General features: G+C 40.4%; 1 protein-coding gene across 1 annotated transcript in view; it reads left to right on the forward strand.

The window, feature by feature from the left end:
• Positions 1–26,065, forward strand: part of RAB38 (RAB38, member RAS oncogene family) — a 50,130-nt gene extending 24,065 nt beyond the window's left edge. The window contains exons 2-3 of the mRNA XM_036746145.1: positions 420–700; positions 25,327–26,065. Coding sequence (XP_036602040.1) covers positions 420–700; positions 25,327–25,479 — 434 coding nt within the window. The 3' untranslated portion in view covers positions 25,480–26,065. The remainder of the gene's footprint in view (positions 1–419; positions 701–25,326) is intronic.
• Positions 26,066–27,271: the final 1,206 nt, after the last annotated feature.

The following is a 27,271-nucleotide window of genomic DNA, read 5'->3' on the forward strand; positions in this document are numbered from 1 at the left end:
TTTTAGCTTCCCTGACATTCCTTCAAATCTCAGCTAAAATCCCATCTTCTTCAAGAAGGTCCCCCTTACCGATAGTGCTTTTGTTTTGAGATTATCTTCCTTCCACCCTGTATATATCTTGTTCATTAGTAGTTGTCTGTTTGCTCCCCCCTGAGGACAGGGCTTGCCTTTTGCCTTTCTTTGTATCCCTAGTTCTTAGAATAAGTGTCTGGCATATAGTTGGTGCTCAATAATTGCTTATTGATGTTAACTGACAGTTTGGTTGTTTATGTCTAGCTCATAGTTTTAAAAATACACTTCTAGATTTGATATGTAAATCACTCCTTGAAAACCTGCTGGTCTACAAAAGACGGACCTAACCTAGGAGTTATAGTTCTAATAAAATTACAAACATGTGCTCTGTGCTTTGTTTCTGACAGGCCAAGAAAGATTTGGAAATATGACAAGGGTCTATTACCGAGAAGCCATGGGAGCATTTATAGTCTTCGATATCACCAGGCCAGCCACTTTCGAGGCAGTGACAAAGTGGAAAAGTGACTTGGACTCCAAATTAACTCTCCCTAATGGCAAACCAGTGTCAGCAGTCCTGTTAGCCAACAAGTGCGACCAGGGGAAAGATGTGCTCCTCAACAATGGGCTCAAGATGGACCAGTTCTGCAAGGAAAACGGCTTTGTGGGATGGTTTGAAACATCAGCAAAGGTAAAAAATAAAAAAAAACAATTAAAAATAAGCTTAAATCCTTGCTAAGTATCAGATGCAAAAAAGTCACATTTCCCAGTTTCTAAGGTGGAGGTTTAAAATCTGGTCATCTACATAGTAAATCAGCTGTAGCATATATAAGAATAAAATAGAGAGGAAAGCCATTAGAATTTAAGCAGTAGCTGTTTTGAAGATGTCCTAGACCAGGGCAGGTTTCCCACCCCTATCCTAGAACTATACAGTCAATATGGAAGGGCTATTTTTAGGGATCTTTGAAAAACAAATATACATATTATGTGTGTGTGTATGTATGTATATATATACATACATACATATATATATATATGTATTTTTTATTATTGTTGAGTCACTTCAGTTTTGTCCAACACTTCACGACCCCATTTGGGGTTTTCTTGGCAAAGATACTGGAGTGGTTTGCCATTTTCTTCTCTAGTTCATTTTACAGATGAGGAAACTGAGGCAAACAAGGTTAAGTGACTTGCCAAGTATCACACAACTGGTGTCTGAGGCCAGATTCAAACTGACGAAGATGAGTCTTCTGGACTTCATGCCCAGAACTCTATCCAGTGTTTTATATATAATACATCGATTTACATATAATACATACATTAAAAATCTAAAAATTTTACAACATCCTAGATGAATTTAAGTCACCTGTCCAGGTGAACTACATTTTTAGATACTGAAAGAATTGGCAGATACGATGGCAGATTCTTTTTGAGGGCAGCAACATTTCATTTTTCTCTGTATCCCTGGCAGATAGCACAGTGCATTGCATAATGTAGGCTCTTAACAAATATTTGTTGATTAATTTTATTTATTGCTGAACCTATCTTATGAAATCCAAAAGATTACAGAAGGTAAGAGAATTGCCATGGGTTATGCCCCGAAAAGGGCAAATGTCCCAGTTTTCAAAATAAGGGAAGAAAACTAAATGTGCATGCTATAGGCCCATGAGCTTTATTTTTATTTCCAGCAATATTCACGATCTGGTTATTAAAGGAATGGTTAGTAAATCTATAGAAAAGGAAGCAATGATCACAAAGAACCATCGTGGCTGTATCAAGAACAAGGCATGCAAGTAACCTAAGTTCCTTGTTTTTTGATAGGGTTACTAAACTGGTAAGCTAAAGCATTGGTATAGATATAGTTTACCTAGATTTTAGTAAGCACTTGGTAAAGTTTCTTTTGCTATTCTTTTAGGAAAGATACAGTATTGTAGGTTAGATGAGGTGTGGGGAACCTGTGGCCTTCTAGGTCCTTGGTTGTATCCTTTCAACAGAGTCTGAGTTTTACAGAAGAAAACCTTTTATTAAGGGAATTTGTTCTATGAAGTTTGCATTCAGTCAAAGGGCAGTACTTGAGGACCTAGAGGGTCACATGTGGCTTTGAGTTCCCTACCCCTGGGCTAGATGATATTAAAAATAAGTGTATTCAGAACTGGTTGGATTTCCAGAATTAGAGAATAGTCATTAATGCAGTAGAATGGTCCCAAATGGCCCTTTCTGCTTTAATTTTTTTTATATTTGACTTGTATAAAGGCAGAGAAGGGGCACATCTAATGAGAGACAAGGTCAGGATTTTGCCAGCTAGAATGTTGGGCTAAATTAAATAAGATACGATTTAATAGGGATTGATGTAAAATATTAGTATTAACTTCCAAAAATTAACTTCACAAGTACAAAGATGAGAAACAAAAGATTAGATAGATGTTTGTCTAGAAAAATATTTGAAAATTTAGTGTTTTGTAGGTGACTATAAGTCAACAGACATGATATTATTTAAAAAATGAAAAACTAGTAGAGTCTTAGGCTATATTAAGAGAAGTTCAGCTTCTGAGAGTAAGGGAATGTTAATAGTATTGTTAAATTCTGCTATTGTTAGACTACCTGAGGAGTTTTGTGTTCAGTTCTGGGTACTACATTTTAAGAAAGATATTGGTAAACTAGACTACCAGTATAGTGAAAGGCCTTGAGGCTGTGCCCTATGAGGTTTGGCGGAAGAAAGTGGGGATTTTTAGTGTAAGAAAGAAAATATTCAGGGAGGATATGGCCGCTGTCTTCATGGACTGTCAAATTGTAAAGGATTAGAAGTGCTTGGTCCCAGAGAGGAGAACTTGAAACAATAGGTAGAAATTGCAAAGAAGAAAATTTAGACTTGATGTAAGGAGAAACTTCTAAACAAGTAGATGGACTGCCCAGGAGGCCAGTGTTCCTCTCTTTGGAGGCGTTCCAGCATATAGTGGATGATCATTCATTGGGTATGTGGTAGAGAAAGTTGTTTGTCAGGTATGGGTTGGACTTGCTGGCCACTGGAGTCTCTTCCTGCATGAAATTCAGTCATCGTTGTTATGTTTATCCTTCATTCTCGAACAGGACCATGACATCAGGGAGGCAATGCCATGACTTGCAAGTGAGTTGGATTTAAGTGAGGCAGTGCTGTGCAAAGTCACCAGCCTCACTTTCTCCTCTGGAGCCATCTGGATCCAGTGGTCAGATACAGATCAGGATGACTGGAGATAGCCCTGGATGCAGTGGGAGACCTTGGCCTTTTCAAGCTAAGGTCTTTATCGGGTCTCAGTTTGACTGAGGCTGCACCCATTCAGTGATTAAGGCTAGGTAAGATTAAACATTTATTTCTGCCAGGCACTGTGCTAACCAGTAGGGATACAAAGAAAGACAAAAGATAGTCCCTGTTCTCAAGAGCTCAGACTAATGGGGAAGACAGTGTGCAAATAATTATATACAAACAAGATATACAGGTTGAAGATAATTAACAGGGGAAAGACTGGGAGATTGGGAAAAGCTTCCTGTAGAAGGTGGGATTTTAGCTGGGACTTGAAGGAACCTAGGAGGCAGAGATGAGCTGGGGAGGGGGGCGGAATTCTAGCTCTGGGGAGAGCCAGCAAGTGAAAATGTCCAGAGTCGGAGGATGGAGTGTCTTGTTCGAGGCTAGATACGTCTATTACTTTGGTAGTAATAGAGGACCATAATTTGCTTTTTGATCCTTTTTGGCTTTGGATAGCTCACCGTCCACAATGGTATGTGCTCTGGTGTTTATTGATAATTTTATATGACTTTTGAACTGAGTGCCGAGGCATGGGGAAGGATCCAAAAAGTAATGAGACAGTGTCTGTCCGTGTGGAGCACAAAGCCTACTTGGAGTAAACTTAAACTTGTGTTAACTTCAAGAACTCCATGAGATTTAAGGGGCTGTTGAAGACAACAGGCATCACAATGTAACACATAGTGAACTACCATTAAGTGATCTGGAGAGAGAGGCACTTCAATAGTCATGGAAACTAGAGGTGGGATGTGACCTGGGTCATGAGAGATAGCTAGCATATAATGAACAATCAAATGCAACTTCTGCTTTCAGTCTTCCAGGCAATGACGTGCTATATTTGGAATGTCCTTCGGGTAATTCAGGGTTGTTTTTCCCAATATTTCCTTGAATATTTAGACCATTCTGCCCCTCCTTGTTCACTGGTGTTATTAGCATTGCCCTGACAGATATCACAGGGCTGAAGCAAAATGTTGTTGGTATTGTAGGGGTGGGAGTGAGGATGGGGTATGTTCTTTAACCTAGATCCAAAAACTTGGATATTACATAAAGGTTTGTCATTATGTCCCCAGCCTTCCAGATCACTGATTAATTGTGAGTATGCTCCAAGGATAAAAATGTAAGGGAAAAATTAGCTACATTGAAATTCTGTAATTTTTGACATTTTGCGAGGAGGCCCATTGAAAATAGGCCAGTTGTATTTACTGGGGCCTACCTTAAATGAGTCATCTTTAGAATGCCCCACAATTAAATTTGGAGATGTCATGGTTAGACTGCCTAGGGAGTTTTGTGTTTGATTTTGGCTCTCCATTCTTAAATTCTTTGGATTGGCTTCTGTATTGTAACTTGCTTTAGTATCAGGGAACTCCCTGATGAAGAACTCTCCTCTGCTAACATAGATTGTGAGTCTGGTGACTTTGCACAGCCCTCCCTCACTTAAATCCAATTCACTTGCATGTCATGACATCACCTCCCTGACATCATGGTCCTCTGATGACGGAATAACAACCAACATAGATTAGCATCTTCTTTGTAACGTATTCTTCGACTGTTGCCTTAGAGCACATAGAGGGTAAATGATTTGCCCATGTTCAGGGAACTAGTAGTAAGCATAAAAATTGAAAGGCTCTGAAAGCTTTTGGTGGGGCTCACCCCCCACCCCATGGGTTGTTAAACTAATCAGAAGTAATTCTGAGATTGTATAGATTTTTGGTGAGCATGATAATTACTAGAGCAAAAAAGTGGTGAGATTACTATTGAGAGAACTTTAAATTCAAGGGATTGGGCATCAGTAGCCAAATTGTGATTAAATCTCTGAATTACTTTCAAGTTATAGACCAGTTTTTTAATTTAATAATGTTTCATTGCTTCCTGGGCATTGTCAGTGAGGTGAGATGACCAAATTCTGATTTAAAATTTTGAAGTCTTCCTAGCTTCTGATGATGTAAACATCAGTGTATGGCCCAGCCTGCACAGAGCACCGGGTACCTCTAGTAGGAGAAATCCTAGTTACCACAACCCTGGGACTTTGGTTATCCACACAGTTGCAGCTCTGCTGGAGAGTTGAATGGGGTGGAGAGTGTTAGGGTTCAATAGAGGAACAGGGGTTCTCTTGTAACATTGACTTCTTGGAAGAGGGAAGTTTGCCTCCCTCCACTTTTGTTGCGTGTGAAATAGCTTGTGAGGTTTCATGCCCAGATCCACTGCTAGAACTGTTAAGAGTGGCCCATGAATCCAATAGAATGATCCTTCCTTCACTCAGGACTGAAGTTCTGTGGAAAATAGAATGGTTGCCACTGATTTTTCCAACTCTTAACGTGTTTCTTTCTCTGTCCTTACCTGTCTGCTATTTATCTCCTCTCAGTTCCTAATTGGTCATTCCATATGAGCCAAGGAAGAAAGGAAATGGATCAGTATGAAGTTGCCCAGTAGCAGAGAATGCACAATGAACATTGTCCAAAGAAAATCTGAACACCTTGCTTTCTGCAACCCTCAATGCATTTTGTGCCTTTCAGTTCATTTGAGAATCCCAGAGTACATAGAACCTCACCAGCTTCATTCCCACAAGACTGCAGCACAGATGTGTTCTGCCCTAATCAAATGTTTTCCTTCCTTCCTTCCTTCCTTCCTTCCTTCCTTCCTTCCTTCCTTCCTTCCTTCCTTCCTTCCTGTGTTGGCACTCACTCTGGGAGCTGATGCTTTTATTGAGTTTAAGGTTCATGTGGCAGAATTCACCTCATATTTTCGGTTGAGTTGATCAAGACTGGATCCAGTTGTGGCTACCAAATTGGAGAAGGTTCACACCTAAGAAAGAAACTGACAGAGCAGATATCTTTTCCAGAGATGTTTGTTGTACTTAAAACTCAAGCTGGTTCCACATGACAGTGGCTGGTTTGTGTAGCACAAATTCTTTTAGTCATCAGGTCAGATAAGAGATTCAACCCTTTTGGCTTTATATAGAAAGTAGGGATAGTTTTCTGAAAGTCTTCCACAACTTTTACCAACTTGATCAGTTCAAACCATTAATAGCTTTTTATTTTTCACATCTTTAGCTAATTAGTGCCCAAAGGTTTTTGAGATGTGCCTTCAAAATCTTACTTAATTTGAAAACCATTTTAAAGGAAGCATGGTGATACAGTGGAAAGTATGCTGTAATTTGGAGTCAGAGGATGTTGGTTTGAATCCGGGCATTGTCACTTACAAGTTGTATGAACTTGGGTTCTCAGTTTCCTCATCTGTAAAATGTGGAGGTGGCAGGCAGGGCAGGGAGGGGTGGGGTAGGGAAAGACATTACACTCAGACTCAAAAGCTTCTAAGATCTCTTCCAGCTCTAAATTTATGAGCCTATGATCCTATGAACTATGACTTACACATTTTAGTAAAATAAATAAAGACCTTTATAGGACTCAGTCATAGCTTGAACTGAACACTCCATTGATCTATCATCTTTCTTCTCACTTGGTTCATAGGTTAGACTCAAACCTCAAAGTGCTGTATGCATGTTAAGCTATTATTATAGTAGCTTCCTGACTCATCTCTGTGCTTCCAGGATCTCTTTCCTCCATTTCACCTTAATGGAAAACTTTCAGATTGGCCCTTTCCAAGTATCATTTGGGTTAACATTCCCTTACTTGCAATGGCTCCCTATAAAAGAAGTTAGAAGAAAAAAACAACAGAAGTTAAGGCTCCTGAATCACGATTGTATAGCACTTCCATTCTGAAAATGGACAACTCCAAGTTTTCTTTGATTTCTGAAGTTTTACAAAGAGATCATTCTAGACCTTTGGTTCAGATTTGTTTGGATACTAGCCTTCTCTGTTTTGAGGCAGGGTATGCTCTTTTCAAGGTTTCTTAAGGTATGTAGCTTAGCCAGGGCTGAGTGACCACTCTTCCCTTCCTGGATTTTGTCTGAATTTATAATCTTTAGTCTTCTCTGGTTTCCTTCAAGTCTCAGCTAAAATCCCCCATTCTGTGGGAAGTCTTTCCCAGTCCCCCTTTATACTAGTACCTTCTCTCTGAGATTATCACCAGTTTTTACTGTATAAATGTGGTTTCTACCCATTTGCTTACCTGTCATCTCCTCAGTTAAATTGTAAACTCCTTGAGGGCAGGAGCTGTTTTCGTCTTCCTTTTGCTTAATAAGTACTTGTTGGCAGCTAAGCTGTGCCAAGAAGGCCAAGAAGAATGAGGCCAGGTTTGTTCTCCAGACCCTGCTCTCCCAGAAATACACAACTACACAGAAATACACACCTTGTTTGGTGCCCTGAACTACCTCAACCCCATGGGAGCCATGACAGGTCTCACAGCAGAATTAGATTTCAGACGCCTCTAGTATTACTTTGAGTCTTATGGCCAAACTGAGAGAATGACTGCTTCTCATACTTATTTTCCTCCAGTTATTATGATCCATGTTTTGTCTTCACTTATCTTAGGAGGTCAGCCTAATTACCAGCAGTAGCTATAGTTTGCATGTAATTTTTGTCCTTCTAGAGTCTACCATGAGCCCTTGGATTCTAGGGTCATAGTTTATGGTGCTTGTATAATACTCCCTTTCCTCTATTGCACTATTTTTCTTTACTTATAGGCTTACATGGGGCTATATAAGCTTACTGAGGCTTATAAAGGAACTCACAATGTACTCTGGCCCTCTAGAAGTAATAGGGAGCCACTGAAGTTTATTGAGTAGGGAAGTAACATAGTTGGGCCATAATAAAAAGAAAACAAAATAATTATATTCAATTCAACAGACATTTATTAAATGTATTTTCTATGCAAGATTTTGTTGGCTATAATGATAAGAACAATATAGTCCCTGTGCTCAGAAGCTTATAATCTACAAAAGGAGTTATGTGCCCAGATAAATATTATACAATACAGAATGTAAAAAGGCCAAGGGAAAGATCTGGAACAAGTGTCCTAGGGAAACTCAAGGGAAGCAAGGCCATTTTTACTCAGAGAGGCATTAGGACAATAGATTTAGACTTAGAAAGGGGACTTACTCATTTTTCAGATGAGGAAACTGAAGGTAAGTAGAAGATGAGCCAGCAAAGGATTAAGAGAAGGTAAGAGTATAGAACCAAGAGAGAAATGCAGGGGGAAGAGAGAGTATTCAAAGGAAGGTATTAGCAGAATCATCGGCTGCAGAGAAGTCATTGAGAGGACTGAGAGCCGGGCATTCCAAGGCCTTTCTAACCTGGACCCTTTCTGCCTTTCTAATCTTCTTACACCTTACTCCTCGCAACATACTCTGCAACCCAGTGACACTGGCCTCCTCCAATTTATCCTGTACATGTCTTGTGTATGTTTAGCTGTTTGCCTGTTGTCTCTCTCCTTAGATTGTACTCTCCTTGAGGGCAGGGATTATTTTTTGCCTTTGTATCTTTATTGCTTAGCATAATGCCTGGCACACAGTAGGAACTTAATAGATCAGTGTTTGACACACAGTAGGAACTTAACTGCTTTTTGATTTGAGAGAAAACCATTGGATTTAGCTATTAACAGGTAACCTTTGCGAAAGAAGTTTCAATAGAGTGATGGATCAGAAGCCAGATTACAAGGGGCAGAGGAATGAGTGGTGAGCACATATAGGAAGTAAAAAAGATGACACTCTCTAGGAATTTAGCCATTAAGAGGTTGAGATATATGAGACAATAGTGTAAGGGGGTGTCAGGGTCAGGGGAAAGTTTTTGTCTTTTTCTTTCAATATTCTGTGAACCTAAATACGTTTGTAGGGCTCTGGGAAGAAACCCACATGTGGAGTGAGAGATTAAAGATACGTGAGAGAGAGAGGGGAGAGGAGTCATTGGGAAGGTAATGGGATCATATATGGCTCAGTCACATGGTGGACTAACCTCCGTCTTTTTATGATTTTTTCTTTTCTGTTTGGAGGTTGCTGCATCTATATTACAGAAGGATCCCCACAATCCCTGGGCTTATGAGTGGCACATTAGAATTGTGGAAAGAGCATTGGATCTGGATTCAGAATATAATAATGGCAACCATTATGAGGCAAGCCTACCTAAAAGATTACAAAGTGTTTTCCTTGTACCTTCTCTAAGTTAGGTCTCTGCCCCCATTTTGGAGATAAGGACGAGTCACACAGATGTAATTTGTCCAAGTCTACAGAGGTAACGTATAGCAAAGAAGTTGGTTTCCTGGCTCTGGGTCCAGAGTTTCTTCCTTCACTAGATCATGTTGCCTCTGAAGGAGCTCAGTGTTTCAAGGGGTTGTCAAAGTCTCCACCTGATCATGTCTTTCCTTTGAGAATGCTTTGACATCCAAATTCATTTTTACTGTATGGTCCTGCTTTGTTACAGATATGTAGCGTTGTAGTCATAAGATCCCCCTAGAATCTCAGCTCAGCTAGGTCCCAGTCAGTGTGAACAAGGAATCCGGTGAAGTTGTCTTGTTATTTGAGTTTCACACTACTTGAAGTTATGTATGAAGTTATATATAATTCTACGCAAATTATGATCATTGGTTCTGGAACCTTGGAAATATGTAGTAATTCAAATCATGCATCCAGTTTATCAGATTCATTTTTTGCATAGACGTAGACATATAGACATAGCTTTCTTTTGTAGTTGTGTTGCTGTGGGCATATTTTTCATTTGTTCACCTCTCTGGGCATCCGTTTCCATACCCGTAAGATGGTAATGTTATTTATGTTGCTACCAACCACACAGACTGTTGGGAGGAATATATTTTGTGAGTTCCAGAGCTCCTTTTATGTAAGTATAAATTATTATGATTTAATTCAATGAAAGGGATTCACAGCTTCTTGGTTTTTTTAATCAGTTGCTTTCCAGATACATGACTGTACAGATAATGTAATTATTCCCAAATATCCTTGAACTCTTCAATCTAACTCAATTTCTGGATTCTGACCTAACATTAGGACAGTGGACAGGCTGCTGATGCATTACCAGGGCTTCTCCTCAACTATGTCTAATGGAATATTGATTTTCTCCCTGGTGTGCTCTGCTAAGAAATCAATACTTCACTAGACGGCAGAGCAGTTTTGGATGAAAAAGAAGGGAATCTGTTCCTTCTGGGTTCCCTTCTTCACAGGGCTCAAGGGCTCTGAAGACATAGGCAGAGGCACAGCCCTATGGGGCAGAAACAACCAGAGGAAGTGGGGAAGGATTAATGGGACGTTAGCATTTACAAACCACCCTGTACGGAAGTGTGGTAGCACAGTGGATAGAGCTCTTGGCCTTGTGTCAGGAAACCCTGACTGCAAATCCTGCCTTAGACACCTAATAGCTCTGTGATCCTGGGCAAGCCACTCGACCACTGTCTGCTTTACTTTCCTCAACTGTAAAACAGGGATAATAGCACCTACCACTCAGGGTTGTTGTGAGGATCAGATGAGATATTTGTAAAGTACCTGACACAAAGTTAGTGCCTAATAAATACTTTCTTCCTTCCTTCCATCTTGTCCATACGAGTAGCATAGGGATTTTATTTAACGTTCCGGGTATATGTGTTGTATCTAGAGCAAGGGCCCAGCAAGGGGATGATGCAGAGGATAGAACGTTGGGCCTGGAGTCAGGAAGACCTGAGTTCAAACCTGGCCTCAGACACATACTAGCTGTGTGACCCTGTGTTTCAACAATCTGGCTAGCAGCTGTTGTGGGGGTGAAAGACCAACACAACCCCAACAACAAGAACGCTACCAGCACGCTGCAAAAGCACAGGTTCTTTTGATCTGCTTAACTAAGGAAAGCTATGTTAAGGGGTGGACAAGCTTACTTTAGTTCAGCATACAAATATCATTCACTTAGTTCAGGGGAAAAGACCAGCACCCTGAACTTCAGAGCAAATTACAAGCAAATTACAAACATCAACAGAGAGACCATAGTTACCAACATCTAGGTTCAGCCCGGGAGCTCAGAACAAGGGCTGGCCCAGAGTCACTTGCGCCACCACTGCTGTGGGTAAGAGCTCCAAAGAAAGAAAGCCAACCCCTGGTTTTATATCTTTTTCAGGGTCAGGGGTGAGTCACACATGCGGCTCACCCCTGTGACCTAAAATCTTCACAAAGAGGCGACTTAAACTCACGTGGTCTAAGAGCCTCTGATGTCCCAAATTTATCATTCAAACTCATGTGTAAACTAGGCCTTCCCTGGAGTTAGCCCCACCTTGGGCCCCACCTTACTTACTAATCCACACCCACATAGGTTTTACACCCAATAGGGGTTTGGGCCTGGGGCTTAGCACCTAGTAAGGCTCAATGAAATATACTGAATTACTCAAAGGAAACAAAAGCCAACTAAGTGCTAAGAGCCTATTTTGCTTACCAACACACCCTGGGCAAGTCACTTAACCCTGGTTGCCTCAGTTTCCTCATCTGTAAAATGAGCTGGAGAAGGAAATGGTGAACCACTCCAGGGTCTTTGCCAAGATAACCTCAAAGATAGTCACGAAGAGTTGGATGTGACTGAAATGACTCAATAACAACATATCTAGAACATCCCCTTGATTTACCAGTCTAGCAACCCCATCAAAAAGAAAGATCAGTCCAATCTTGCATAACCCGCAGTTGATGAAGCAATGCTAGTGCTTTGTGCTCATGGCTTCCCTTCCTAAATAATCACAAACCAATCTCTGTGAACTTCAGTCTCTTCACCTATAAAAAGGAATCGTACTGGCATCACCTGTTTCACAGACTTCTTGTAGGATGATGCTTTGTAAACTTACAAGTATTATATAAATGTGAGTCATAGTCATAATCACACATTCCTATCATTTAGTGTCTTGGCCAAAGTCAGACAGCTTTTTAAGTAGCAAATCTGGGATGAGAATAACCTGGGTTCCCATCTTCAAAATTCAGGACTTTTGCCACTAAAAGAAGTTGCTTTGGCAATTTGTGGCCAGGAGTGACTAGTCTGCTTCTACAAAAAAAATTATCTAGCTTTTTTAGGTTTTCTGAGCTATCCAAGTCATCAATAGAAAGCCCTCCCACATTCAAAGAAAGTAAAGTCCTCGTTAACTGAATGTTTAATTGCCATGTATTATAATAGCTAATAATAATAACTACCTTTAAGGCTTGTAAATGCTATACATATATAACTTTCTATTACACTGACATATAATTTTTCAATTTTAATTTATTATAAATTTATATAATATATATTTATTATAATATTTAATTTATTATGTTTTTGTTCATATCATGACTTTTTGACACATAGTCATTTGAATTAGGAACAGAATCTTCAATAATTATTGTATTGTGTCCCCCTCCCCATGCTTAATATGGACACGTGACAGGTATCAGTCTAGGTTGGGTGTAAGAAGAGTTAATTTCATTGGCTTCTTATTGTCTCAGTTTTTCATTTCATGATTTCTTCTTGTATAGTCTTAATATATTAACCCTGAGGATACCTCCTGGGTTGTGAGTACAAGGATATAGAATGATAACACATTTATAAATGCGGTATGGCATTTGATCACCATGGCCACCCTTTTGAGGTGGAGTGAAAAAGCACAGTGGACTCACAGATACAAACCTGAGTTTGATTCCCGGTTGGGATGTTTACTGTGGGCCTAGCTTTCTCATTTGTAAAATGGCCTCCATGATGTTCTCCATACATAATACCACTAGATCGCCTAACTCTATAACCCTAACACAGGCCTAAAACGAATCCCCTCCTCACCATCATCTTTTACAATCCCTAGATCCCTTCAGCAGTCACAACAGATGCCACATTGTATGTGAATGCTGTCTTTCTCTTCAAATGATTTTGTACCAACTTCGTATGCACTTTTTATTTACTTGCCTTGGTTTGTGTTTTGTCCCCCACGCTCGTCCCAAGGACAGTGTTATTTTTGTCTTTGCATTGCTAGAATGCAGCATGATGCCTTGATGTAGTAAGTATCTGATAAAAACTTCTTGAAATTAATTAAAATGAATTCCAGTATTTATAAAATTGTACCTTTCTGCACCTTGCATCATTTATGTTGGACATTAGGTATGATAGGTGATATACGAGGCTGTGGTTTATCTAGTCTACTGTGAGAGGCACAACAGGCCGACCTACAAGTATGAGGACTTGGAAGAATTCCCATAGGTTTTCTCACAGCAAATTGGATCCACTTTATGACTCTGTGGCAAATGGTGAAAATCCCATGCTGCCTCTAAGGCTTTGTGGGCTCCAGTGAACACCTTGAAGAATCATCCTGGGGCTGGGGGAAATGGCTGGATTTTACTCTAGGGATTTCCAGAGGCCAAAGTAAAATGCTTTGTGAAGCATGTTAGAAATGTAAACAGCTATAATAAAACATCTAAATGGCATAAAACAGGAACTGACTGGTATTTGAAGGACTAGTCTACTTCAGTCCTGTGCTTTCCCATAATACCAAAGGAAAGATGCTCTAGAAATCCAGCAAATAGATACGTACACCATCTCAATCAGATGTGGTATCCAGCTTTCTATAAAATGCAGGGGAGGGGATGCTCCATAGAAGTCTTCCTCCTATGCTTCATGGAGTGGGAATGACACTGGGGTCTCAAAGGTTATCCCAGTGAAGCATAAGCTCTGGCAAGGACAATGTCACCTCTGGGAAGTCTTCCTTGTTGATAAGGGATTGGTCACAAAGGGTCAGAGGCCAGATCTGCAGGATGCTTCATCATTGCCCATGTCCATCCTCTGTGCCCGGAATGTAGATGTCCCAAGACTTCCAGGGAAATACAGCCATTTCATACTGGTCCTCTTGTGGCATGGTAGCCAGTGGCACTCACTGTAACTAATACCAAGGAGGATAGACTAGGAAAACTCTAGCCTATGAGAGCTTCCTTTGTCTCTCAAGTACCTCATTACAACTTGCACAAGGTCTGTGCTGCCCTGGCTGGAGAATGCTAGGACTGAGTGTAGTACAAGCATAGCTTAGATTTCCCGCAGGGTCTGGCCAGAGTCCCAGTTGCTCGTCTAAGTGCCCAGCCCCAGCAGTTACCAGGAAGCAACTTCTGCGGAAATAGAAAAGATGGAGTTTTTAGTTCTAGAGATAGACCAGCCTAGCTATGTACACAGAGGCTTATCGCCCCAATCTTCCTTTTATCACTGCTATCTGTGCACATCTTCGTTCTATTATAGTATGTGCTTCTTGACAGCCGAGTCTGTGGACCTTTGTGTACTTAGCACTCCGTGCATGGTTGGCATTTAATGTACCTGTTTTGAATGAATGAATAAATAAAATTACATTAAAAATAGGTCATCCTGAGGAAGGAGTCTGCTTAGAAGCAGTGCTCCAGAGCAATTCAAGTTGGTCTCTTTCTCTTCTCAAGAAAAAGATTGATGTGTCTTAAGCTGTTAGCCTCTCATCACCTATTGTAGACATTACAATCTCAATATGGCACCATGTGGGTTTCGTGATAGATACATCCCTTCTGCAGCTCAAAATAGTTCACCTTAGACTTATCTGTGCTGTCCCATTGTTCTTCTCAAAGTATCCTGACCATGGAGGTCATCTTTGCATGGAGAAGATTGGGGTCCATATTATCAACGAACGGATAGTAAATTCTATATTAAATGTATCTGGTTAAGTCTGCTGTAGTTTAAAAGTGACTTGTTACATATGGATAAAAAATCTAAAATTGTACAGTCAGGGAAGTTGGTTGGAGGGTCTTTGCTCCAGCCCCAAGGAGCCATTCTCAAAATTATGGGAGCTTGTCCTTTCTCCTTGAGATTCCAAATGGACATGTTTTCCATCTGTGTCATTAAGTCACCCCCAGATTTTCAGGGTGCCAGTCGACAGACTGGCACGTGATTCTTAGGGCTACGTATCCATTCTTTGGTGAGCAAACATAATCCTGTTGGAGTTCTAAGTGCATCTCAACAGATATATGTATAAAAGAAGAGGTCCTGTAAGTTACCACAGAGAGAAACTTTAATAGGAACATATCAAGATGCTGATAGAATGTTGTTGTTGAGTCATTTCAGTCATGTCTGACTCTTTGTGACTCCATTTGAGGTTTTCATGGCAAAGATCCTGGAGTAGTTTGCCATTTCCTTCTCCAGCTCATTTACAGATGAGGAAACTGAGGCAAACAGGGATAAGTGACTTGCCCAGAGTCACAAGGCTAGTAAGCGTCTCAGGCTGCATCTAAACTCATGTCTTCCTGACTCCAAGACTGGTGCTCTAACCATCATGCCACCTCGTTGCCTTGATAGTATAGAGCTATGGATTTTAGTCCAGTACCAGCCTTGGAGTCTGTTGTTTGTTAAAACACATGAGCTTTAAAAATTTATTATACCATTCTCAGCTTTGGCTCCCTCCTATGTAAAGTGAAGGGATTGGACAAAGTAATCTTTAAGATCTTTTCTGCTTATAAAATATTATGCTATATTTTGAAAACACTAGAATAGGAGCTAACCTAATGAGTTTGGCCTAATTTATCAACCTATTTGTTAGCTTGGCAGGCTCTTCATTCTCTTTAGTGGGAGAGTCTTTTGCCATCTTCACTGATAACTGACCCCACCCCACTGTCTAAAAGACCTTGGTAACAGAATATTCTTCCTTTTATCTAACTGTATATATTTATATATGTTTGTATGTATATATGTGCATATATATACACAGATATATGTATGTGTGTGTACACACATACACACACATAAATTATCTAACTATTGCTTGGCCTAATCAATTGGGAGGAATGGATATTAGGACTGTCAGGAGACTATGATGAAAGATTTAAACCTAAAGAATACTTAAGGTCTTCTAGTCCAGCCCTTCATTTTAGAGTTAAGGGAACTGAGGACTAGAGAGCCAACATAAGTGACTTGCCCAGGGTCATAGAGGTCTAAGTGACATAGGTGATCCCCATCCACATAACCAACAGTTGAGTATTTGGTAAATAGTGGAGTAAGTTTCTTGAGGCCACACAGCAAGTAAGTAGTAGAACTCATATTTAGACCCTAGTCCTTTGACCCTAAATCTAACACTTTTTCTACTACTTCAGTTAATATTTTATCTTGAAGCTACACATCTGTATTTTTCCTTCCACATAAAATGGTGATTTTGAAGTAGAAGATGTCTGAGGCCTCTTCCAGCTCTCACAGTCCATTATTGTATAATTTCATCTTTGGTTATTCATCTGCCTCCAAGTATAGTCACCACTTGGAAGCTTTAGCAAGCATCTGAGCCCCCAGAGTCCACTGTTGGGAGCTAACAAAGAGAACCACCTGGGACCAGTTCCAGTCCTGGGAGCTTACTCACCATCTGAGACACAGTGACACCATTAGGCGTGGATGGTTTTATAAATAGTAATAGTGAAAACAGTGAACTCACAACAGAAGTGAATTGTAAACTACTTCATAGCTGATGTCCATAAATAAATGTAACTTCTTGATTATGCCATGTTGAAATTTGCATGCCCCATCTAATGGTGTATATTTATTTAACTGATGACTTCCTCTTTTCATCAGGGTCTGCTAACACATCAAAATAAACCTGTTAAGCCTGCTTAAGTGATAAATTGTGTTTGTGTTTATTGCACATGTTGTAAAAATATTTGATACGCTAATGATTGCCAAGAAAATACTTCATTAGGTTGAGAACTAAGATGTGAACACCCCAATTTTCTTATTCTTGGTGCATAAATACAGGCTTGGTCAAATACATTTGGGAGGGAGTTGGTGAAAGTAGCACCAATGGAGCCTGGAGAATCAACCTTTGGAATCAGTAAACAGCTCCTGCTGCTGTAGTTTTCAGTGTCTTCTTCACAGTGGTGCTTTGAAAGTAGGTCATCTAAACATCACTAACATCTTTACACAGGTGAGGAAAATTTATAGGATCACAGATGTCCCATAAATCTATAGTTCATAGGATCGTAGATGTTGATTGACCTGGAAGGGACCTTAGTACCCAGAGCCCACTGCAGATGAGGAAAATGAGGCACAGAGAATTAATTTAAGCAACTTGTCCATAGTCACATAGCTAGCCAGTTTGTTAGCTAGGATTTGAACCCAGATCTTACTGAACCTAAGTTCAGAGGCCCTACGCTTTACACCATGATACTTCAGTGATCACATGATGATTTTCACTTTTATGTGGAACAAGGATGTGAATGTTGAAATTGAAGTCAGGAAGACCGAGTTCAAGTCCTGCCTCAGACACTAGCTGAGTGACCCTGGGAAGATCACTTAACCTGTTTCAGTTTCTTCATCTGGAAATTCAGAATAATAATAAATACGTGCCTCCTAGGATGTGAAGATCAAATGAGATAACCTACATAAAGTATCTGGAAGCACTACATAAATGTGCTATTATCATTATTCCACATAGCATTTTATTCGAATCTCAGAGTATCCCTGTGTGATTGGTAGTGTAAATATTTGTGTCCCCATTTTAAAGATGAGGAGGTATCAGCTTTGAGAGGTTCTCCGAGTTGTCCGTGTCAGAACTTGAACTCACTCCTTCTGTTTTCCAGTCCACTGCTTTGTTTTATTCTGTCCAGAGGTCTGGATTGAGGGAGAAGCCACCAATGAGTATGTTATCGCTAGGGATGGTCTGGGGCTAAAATCCTGCATTCTGTAAGAAGCCTTTCCTGATCCCTCCCGTTGGTTATGTCCTTTAATATGTCTTGTCTGTACATAGTCATCTTCTCCATGAGCTCCTTGAAAGCAGGGACTGTTTCCTTTCTGTAATTATTTGTTTTGTTTTTCTGTTCTCAGTTCATAGTACAGTGCCTGGCACATAGTAGGCCCTGCTTCATGACTTAAATTATGCCCCACTCCAACCTTGGATTCGTTCCTGATTCTTCACTACTTCTTAGTGGTCATCCTGGCCTCTCATCTTCTAGGGATAACATTAGGGTCCCTGACTCTAAAGTAAAGACCTGAGCCAATCACTGACTCATAAGGGATCATAGGAACGTGGTGTCTTAGAGTTATTCACTTATACTCCTTTGATGGAGGATAAAACAGGTCCAGAGAGGGGAAGGATTTGTTTATAGTCACCCAAATAGTAGGGATGGCTCTGGGACCCTTAGCTCCTTGGGCGGCCACCATCTCCCATTAATACTCCTGGTCCCTCAAACCTAACATGGAATATCCTTGGTCCCCTCTTCTTCCATCCTGGATGTGGACCAAACCAATCGAAATAGAATTTATGGAGTACTTGTGAACATATATATATATATATATATATATATATATATATATATATATATATATATATATATATGTCACAGAACTCTTGTGTAAAGGGCCCTGAGCCTGTCACCCCCTTAGGAAAAATCCTAAGCTCCTCACTTGTCTATCCCCTCTCCACCCCAGGAAGAGACCTTGGCCTGCCTCCTCTAAAGGTAACACTAGCTCGACTGCTCTTAATGCCTTAGGAAATGAAGCGGGTCCCAGATCCTGCATCAGATACTTACTAGTTCCTGGGCAAATCACTTGGCCTTTCTGTGCTCCAGTTTCCTGCCTTATAAAATGAGGAGTTAGACTGGATTTCCTCCAAGCTCCCTTCCTATGCTCCTGTGATTGTAACTCGCTGAAGATCACATAGCCAGTAAGTATCTAAGGCAGGATTCGGACTCTGAGCTTCTTCATATCTTTGCAGTAGTCTGTCTATCTGCCTGACCCCAACCTGGTAATGAATCGCTCCAGATGTTGCCAGGCTGATCTTCAAAAAGTAGAAATGTGTAGCCTTCCACTAGGCTCATAATAAAAGTCTTTCTTCTTCATATAACCTTCAGGAGCTTGCTGGCCTAGCTCTCAGGAACCCAGGGTCATCTCCAGGCCCGGGTGGGATATCAGAGGAGGACTTGGGTGGGGGAGTCATTCAAATGAGTCAAATCCTTTTTGTTGCTACATTCTTCAATAACATATTGGAGAATGATATATGTTCATCATAGGTAATTGTCTTCATTTTTCACTTCTCTCTGTCTATGTAGGTGAAACTACCTGAAACATCCATTAATTGAAAAAAATAGCTTTTCCAAGTGATCTTGGATTTAAAGCTTAAAGGGAACTTGAGGTTATTGGTCTAGAGGTTGTTGAGTCCAACACCTTCATTTTATAAACGAGGAAACTAAGACACAGAGAATTTAAATGACTTGTCCATGGTCACACAGCTAGTAACTGACTAGAGGTGGGATTTCAACCCCAATTTTCCTGAATCCAAGCCCATCACTCTGCCCACCACACCACAGAACTGGTTTACTTTGTTTTAACCCTTTGTTGTGGATTGTTGTTATTTGTCCATTGCATTTAAGTGAGGCAGGGCTGTGCAAAGCCACCAGCCTCACTTTCTCCTCTGAAGCCATTTGGGTCCAGTGGCAAGGTTTAGATCAAGACCATTGGAGATCGCCCTGGATGTGGGAGCTACCAGTGCAACCCAGAGGGATGAGTCAGCAAGTTCAGCCAGCATTTATTAATCACCTACTATGGTCCAGTCACAGAGCTAAATCTGGAGATAAAAAGGCAAAACAACAGGCCCTTATTCTCTAGGAGCTCATTGTCTTATGTGGGACACAACATGCAAATAGCTGTGTAGAAACAAGATTCTATGTTCAGGATAAATTGGAGATCACCTTAGATGGAAGACCTAGCTTTAAGTACTAAGTGGATCATGAAAAGCTTTACACAGAAGACAGGATTTTATCTGGGCCCCGGAGATGGTTAGAGAATCCAGGATAGCTGGAGGGAGAGAAATCCAGGCATGGGGGACAGCCAGAGGAAAGGCACATAGGCAGGAAATGAAATGTTTTAGACAAGGAATTGCAAGGAAGCCATTGCCACTGGATTGCTGAGTATATGGAGGGGAGTAAGATGTAAGAGGACCCAAAAGGTAGTAAGGGGCCCAAACAGAGGATTTCATATTTGATTCTGAGGGTAATAGGGTGCCATTGCAGTTTATTGAGCAGGGTAGGGAGGGAGTGTCATGGTCAGACCTGCACTTTAGGAAGATCACTTTTCTGAGAAAGAATACTTGTGGTGGCAATTTGAAAAGATTCTTCACTCACCGCAGAACCATAACTGGGGCTATTTTCTTAGTGCTCGTGCTAATTAAATTTCACAGGGCTCTGAAAACTCTTGTTATGGGGCTGAGGAATTTAGAGCCTTAGCCATGCAGAAGACTTGTGTTTTATTTACATCTGATTTATTCGAAGAAGAAAGGAAAGATGGACTCATATCAGCTTTTAACTGTGAGTGTAAATATTTTGTCCCAGGCTTTTCTTGCATCATAGTACTAAAGGAGCATGAAATATAAATATTGAATGAGTGCCAGGGAGGATTTTTATTTTGTTTTCATTTGGCAAAATAGCTTGAAGGCCCAAATAGCTTAACTTGGCACTTGGTTTCAAAGAATCAACTTCACAAGTACCAGATAAGGGAGCTTGGCTATTTCATGTAAAAAAAAAACCTGGGAAAGGGGGAGGGGGCAGTATATTACAAATTCAGTAGGTTTTAGCAAGTGTCATGGCTAGCTAGAAAGTACAGCGTGATCTCAGACTCCAGTAATAGAAACGTAGTACTCAGAACTGCCCAAGATTATATTCAGTTCTAGGCCCATTTTAGGCAGGAAACTGGAAAGCTGGAAACTGACCAGAGGTGTGTGCCCCAAACGGGGAGACAACCATAAATCTTGTTGTATGAGGCAGAGTTGAAGGAATTGTCTTCAAGTCTTTTGAAGATTGTTGTGTTGAAAAGGGATTGGTCTGGGCCCAAAAGGCAGAGCTGGGAGCCATGAGGAGAAGTCACAGAGAGGCAAACTTTGGGTCCATTCAGGAAGCGCTTTCTTAACAATCAGGACTACCCCTATGTGGAATAGGCTGCCTTGGGAAGGAATGAGTTCCTCATCTCTAGAAGTATTCAAGCAGAGTTGAGATGATCCCTCATTGGGGATATCAGAGTATAATTGGAATAGATTGAAGGGGTGTAACAACAATGCTGTTTGCTGCTACTGTGGCTGCGTAAGGCCAATAACACCAGCACACAGGAGGGCTGCTAGCACAGGTTCATTGATCTGCTTTTCTAAGGAAAGCACCTTTAAGGGTTTTGCAGTCTTACTTTAATTAAACATACATGTAACATTCACTTATTTCAGGGGAGAAAGTCAGCACCCTGAACTTCAGAGAAAATATAAACAAATCAAACTACAGGCTTCTGTCTGACCATAGCAATACATACATAGTTACCAGAGAGAGAAGCACCAACATCTGGGTTTTTCAAAGAAGGGAGGCTCCAGTGGCTACCCAGAGTCTCGTCTGGTCAAATCACATGACACTCTTCCAGTGAGTGAGCCCCACAGCAAAATGCTAACCTCTGAGTATATATACATGCTTCTTCAGGGTCAGAGGGCATCGCAACCATGGGACTCAAACTCATGTGACTTAGGCTTTCTCGTGACTTAAGCAGGTCATCAAAGATGCTTGATTCAAAGACTCAGTCAAAGGCACTGGATTGCCTTAGTGCTGAGAAGCACTCCAAAATAAAAAAAACAGTAAAAAGTCCCACTTTGCTTGCTCTTAGAAGGGGCTTGTGAGCTCATTAAGAGACTAATAAATTTTTAGTATCTGGTATTGGAGCTGCTAAGTGGTGCAGTGGATAGAGCGCCAGGCCTGGAGTTAGGAAGACCAGAGTTTAAATCTGGCCTTAGATACTTAAAAGCTGTGTGAACCTGGGCAAATTTCCTAAGCTTTTTTTGCTTCAATTTCCTCATCTTTAGAATGGGAATAAATAATATTGGCACCTTGAGGATCAAGTGAGATGATGATTGTAAAATTATTTAGCATAGTTCCTGGCACACAGTAAGTGCTTTGTAAATGTTAGCTATTATTAGCTATTGTTTATGGTCTCCTCGATAGAACAGGGATTCTTAACCTGCAATCCCTGAACTAATAGATAGACAGACAGATGGATGGATGGATGGATGGGTGGATGAGTGGATGGATGGATGGATGGATGGATGAATAGGTGGTTGGATGGATGGATGGATGGATGGATAACTATTTCAGTTTAATTGGTTTACTTTAAAATCCTCTGTGCTTTATTTTATGCATTTAAAAACGTTGTGAAGAGTCCATAGGCTTCATCAGTATGCTAAAGGGGTCTGTGACACACATCCAATAAAGGTTAGGGACCCCTGCAGAGATTAAAATCACTACTTCCTGGATTCAGACCATCAAATAGCATTTCTTAAAACAATAATCCATGGATTGGAAAATGGGAAACCTAGGTTCTAATCTAAGCCCCAGCTGTGACTTTTGGACAAATCATTTCAGATTTATTTTCTGCACATGCTGCAACATGAGATGTGAAGGAAGAAAGGAAGGAAAGGGGAAGGAAGGAGGGAGGGAGGGAAGGAAGGAGAGAAGGAGGGAAAGAAGGAAGGAAGGGAGGGAGGGAAAGAGAAGGGTTTAAGGAAAGAAGGAAGAAAGTTTCAAGGGGTGAATTTATTAAGTGCCTACTGTGTGCCAGGTACTATACTTTAAACCCTTTACAAATATAGCATTTGATCTCACAGTGTCCTTGAAAGGTTGGTGCTATTTTGATCCTCATTTTACAGTTGAGGAAACTGAGGCAGATAGGTTAAGTGACTTGCCCAGGATCACAAAGCTAGCAAATGAGGGGGTTGGAACAGATATTCTGCAAAGTCGTTTCCTTGCTAACACCCCATGATTCTATGATAGCTGATGTTTAAATCTTTTTATGCCTCTTATCTCGGCTGAGCTTTATGACAGCCCTGTGAGTTAGATATTTAATGCAACCATTCTAAAACCCATTTTACTGAAAAGGAAACTGAGGCCCAGAGAGGTAAATGATTTGCCTAGGGTCATAAAGATCATATGTGTTTGAACCTGGTGTTTGAACCCATGTTCTTTGACTCCAGATCTGTTGTTCTTTACACAGCAACTTGTATCCAGAGCCATATAAAAATAACATATTTGAAAACATGTTCAATCTTGATTTAAAACTAAATACCAAGCCACATTGCCCTTTATTGGTTTTGAGCACATCTGTTTTTAAGGACAGTTTGTGGGTGGTTTTTAAACCCTTAAAAACTCATTCTCAGTAGAGGCAAGGACTAAACCATAACACAACAAGTGAACAGATTGATGACAACCTAGTATTAGGCATTCTCAGTATCTCTTCACACCGTAAGAACATAAATAATCTATATTCCTGTTCAGTCACTGCAGTGTGTGTGTGTGTGTGTGTGTGTGTGTGTGTGTGTGTGTAGGCAGTTCATACACAGATATCTTGCTGCTTCTGATAGTGGTACTATCTATTCATAGGTATAAGTGTTACTGAAAGTACCAGTGAAGGAGCTGGGCTGTTTTACACAATTTAGGCTGACGGTGTGTCTGCACAGAAGAGACCTAGTGATTTGGACTGTACTTCTGAATGATCATCCATAGACCCTTAGAATTGGATTCAAGTCTTGTCTCTGACACTTAATAGCTCTGTGGCCTTTTATGAATCACTCCTTTTTTTCTGAGACTCAGGGTCGTTCTTCATGAAAAATGGGCCAGAAATATCTGCCATTCCTTCTTTATTGGGTTGTTGGGAGACTCAGATGAGATGGTGTATATGACCATGTTTTGTAACCACAAAATGCCTAATAAATGCCTGTTTTTGTTACTTAACTGGGCCCTTTTAGACCCGAATCTAGTTCCATGCGAAATACTGCTTGCATCTTAATAATGACAATGATGCAACTGACTCAGAGTTAATAGGACAAAAATTTTAGTGGCTTTTCTGATAGGGAATGAAAATGGATTTGCACTGATCTGTCTACATTCTCCTTTAACTTTATGCCATTTGTAAATGTTCTGTAATTCTTGTGTTTGAAAGAAAAAGTCTGCTTAACTCACATAAATTCATGATGGGTTGATTTTAAAGAATTTCTTGCACATAGGATCATACACTTTAGAACTAGAACTTTGGGATTATCTCATGTTGGGATCCTTAACCTTGGGTTTTATGAACTTATTTTTTTCATACTTGATAACTGTATTTCAGAATAATTGGTTTCCTTCATAATTATAGGTATTTCATTTTATACATCTAAAAGAATTATTCTGAGAAGGGATCCTTAGGCTTCAGCAAACTGTCCAAGGGGTCCATGACACAAAAAGAACCCTTAGCCTAGCACTGCACCTTCATTTTACAGATGAATGAATTGGGGCCCAAGGGAGTGGGGGTAGGTTGATTTATATCACGTAGAAAGTCAGTCTTAGTTTGGTTTAATCCTTTGATGTGGGAGATGCTATTATTATGGGACAATGGAAGGAGCAATTAGAGAATCTGAAAAGATGCCTTATTCTCTGCAGAAGAATACTTGGAGCACAGTGGATAGAGTGCTACGCCAAACTAGACCCTTTCTTGAATGCAGACGTTGCTTATGCCATCCCCTCCATATGGAATAGATGCCTCATCATCTCCATTTTTTAAAATTATTTTTTCAGAAAACATTCATTTTTTCTTACTTCCCCCACCCCATTAAAAAAGAAAAACCTCATAACAAATATGCTTGGTCAAGCAAAACAAATTCCCACATTTGCCATGTCCAAAATGTATGTCTCATTTTGCATTGAGAGTCCATCACCTCTCTGTCTGTTGACATAGTTCCTGTTTTTCAAGGTCTAGTTTCAGGTACCACCTCCTTTCTATAGCCCTCTCAGATACCCCCACCTCCACCCCATCTGAAAGTGATTGTCTCAGCTCTTTTCACCACCCTTTACACCTCCCTTGGCTTACTCTTATTTTGCTACATCTTCTTTATTTGATGTTAACCCTCTAGAGAGAAGGTTCTATGTTGTATTTACTTTGCATCACTATTACCTAGCACAGTGCTTTGTATCCCATGAGTATTTGTTGAACTGAAAAACTAAAATCTGGAATGTTTTTAATGAGAAAAGTGGGAGTGAAAGCAGAATAGGATGAAGAGGGAGGCGAGGAGATTAGAGAAAAGGGCTTCTTAAATTAGCCCCTAAAGTAAGCATCTCAATCACTCTGGGGCTATGACCCATTGCGGTCATCTCTGTATATTCTCTAAGCAAATGTCCATTTGCTCTTCCCCTCTAGGAAAATATAAACATCGACGAAGCCTCCAGGTGCTTGGTGAAGCACATACTTGCCAGTGAGAGTGACCTGACGCAGTCTGTGGAAACTGACATCGTAAAACCACATCTTCCTTCCTCCAAGGTCTCCAGCTGCTCCAGCTGCTCCAAGTCCTAGGCTGGTGATTTGTGGGAATCTCTTGAGGGTGATTCCATCACTCCATCAGCTGTGACTGGATATTTATTGTTTCTGTTGAATGCCAGGATAGGGAAATACATGCTTTCTAAAGCACAAAGATTTGCCCCTCTGTCCTGCAAGAGAGAATACCCGATTGACCCTTTTCAAAAATCCCCAACTCAGTGTTTACAAGTTTTGAGAAATCTTTTACAAAATCTCAACCCCTGCTGGTCATAACCGTCCATCAAGTTAGAAGAGGGTCAGGGTCAGAATCCTTTGGTTCTTTGCCTTTTGTAGACAGGTGAGGGAAATGCAAGACAGCTGCTGATCGTCCCATAGGCATTGGAAGTGCTGACAGTGCTGTTCAGAGATATCCTTCCTCCAAGCAGGAATAAGGTCTTCTCTGACTTATTTCTTCAGAAACACACACCAAATGGCTTATGGTTACCAGCAACAAAACATTAATTATCTGCCTGTGAGTCCTTCCCCTTCCCTGTCCTCAGTAGTTTGTGTTAAATGTTGAAAACCAATGTACACACCTCCCCCTCTAAGTGCCTTTATACCAGCTGCTTCTAACCAAAGCTGTGGGGTTAATATTGAGTTGTAATATATATTATATGTTGTTTTTTCTCAAGTGAAAAATAAAACATGGAAACACATGGCTTCTCTGTCCCTTTGTGTTATTCTTCTCTTCTGAATGCATACGCACATTTTTTCAGGATAGTCTCATGGACTTATGAAATTATATCATTCAGAGGAGACTTAGAAGTTAGTTACCCCTACTGCCTTTTACAAATGAGGAAACCGAGTCTCAGAAAAGAAAGTGGCTTGCCCAGGTTCACATAACTAATTATTAATAATAATGGTAATAGCTAACATTTACATAAGGCTTTAAGGTGTGGGGGGTGCTTTACATATTTTGTCACTTTGTTTAATGCAACTCTATGAAGTATACTCCATTATTATCCCATTTTAACTGATGAAGAAACTCAGACTGGGAGGTGAAGTATCTTGCTTCAGGTCACACAACTCTTAAGTTTCTGAATCAAGATTCTGAATCGGCCTTCTGACTCCAAGCCCAGCCCTCTACTACCACCTGGGATGAGAAACCAGATCTCATCTCCTGGCTTGCCTAGTTTTGTTACCACTAAATTTCGAAGATTTGATTCAGGAAAGTGATTGGAAATATTGAAAATACCTTAAATAGAACCAGGTCTGTTCCCACTACATAGAAACATCAAATTTTAAAGCTGGAGTGCAACAAAGAAGTGATAAAATCCAACCCCCTCACCTCCACTGTCAGGGACCTGAAATCTAATGAGCTGTGGTGGCTTGCCCAAAGCTCACATGACTGGATATTAGTAGAATCAGAGCATTTCTTGTGTGAATTGTCTTTGATTCTAAGGGGACATGTGTGTGTTTATCCTACTTTGATTTGAAAGTAGGGGGAAAAAAGTCTTTCTGCCTCTGATCAAGAAGTGAAATACAATTCAACAAACATTGACAAGCATACATCGCTTTATATAATGCTTACATACCTGAAAAGTTGTGGGTAAATCAATTTAATTAGTTTATTTATTTTGTAAATAGGATAGGGACTGGAATAGGAACCAAATCTGTGACATATTGTAGCTGGATCTCCTGGTGAGGAACTTCCTCTTAACCAATGTTGTTAACACCTTCTCTGCAACGATAGCCTTCCCTAGAACATTTTGAGAAGGTAAGTAATATGCCCAGGGTCGCAGAGTGAGTATGTATCAGAAGTGGGATGAGAACCTGGAGGGTGCTGGTT

Source organism: Trichosurus vulpecula, chromosome 2, assembly GCF_011100635.1.
Source record: "Trichosurus vulpecula isolate mTriVul1 chromosome 2, mTriVul1.pri, whole genome shotgun sequence".
Lineage (NCBI taxonomy): Eukaryota > Metazoa > Chordata > Mammalia > Diprotodontia > Phalangeridae > Trichosurus > Trichosurus vulpecula.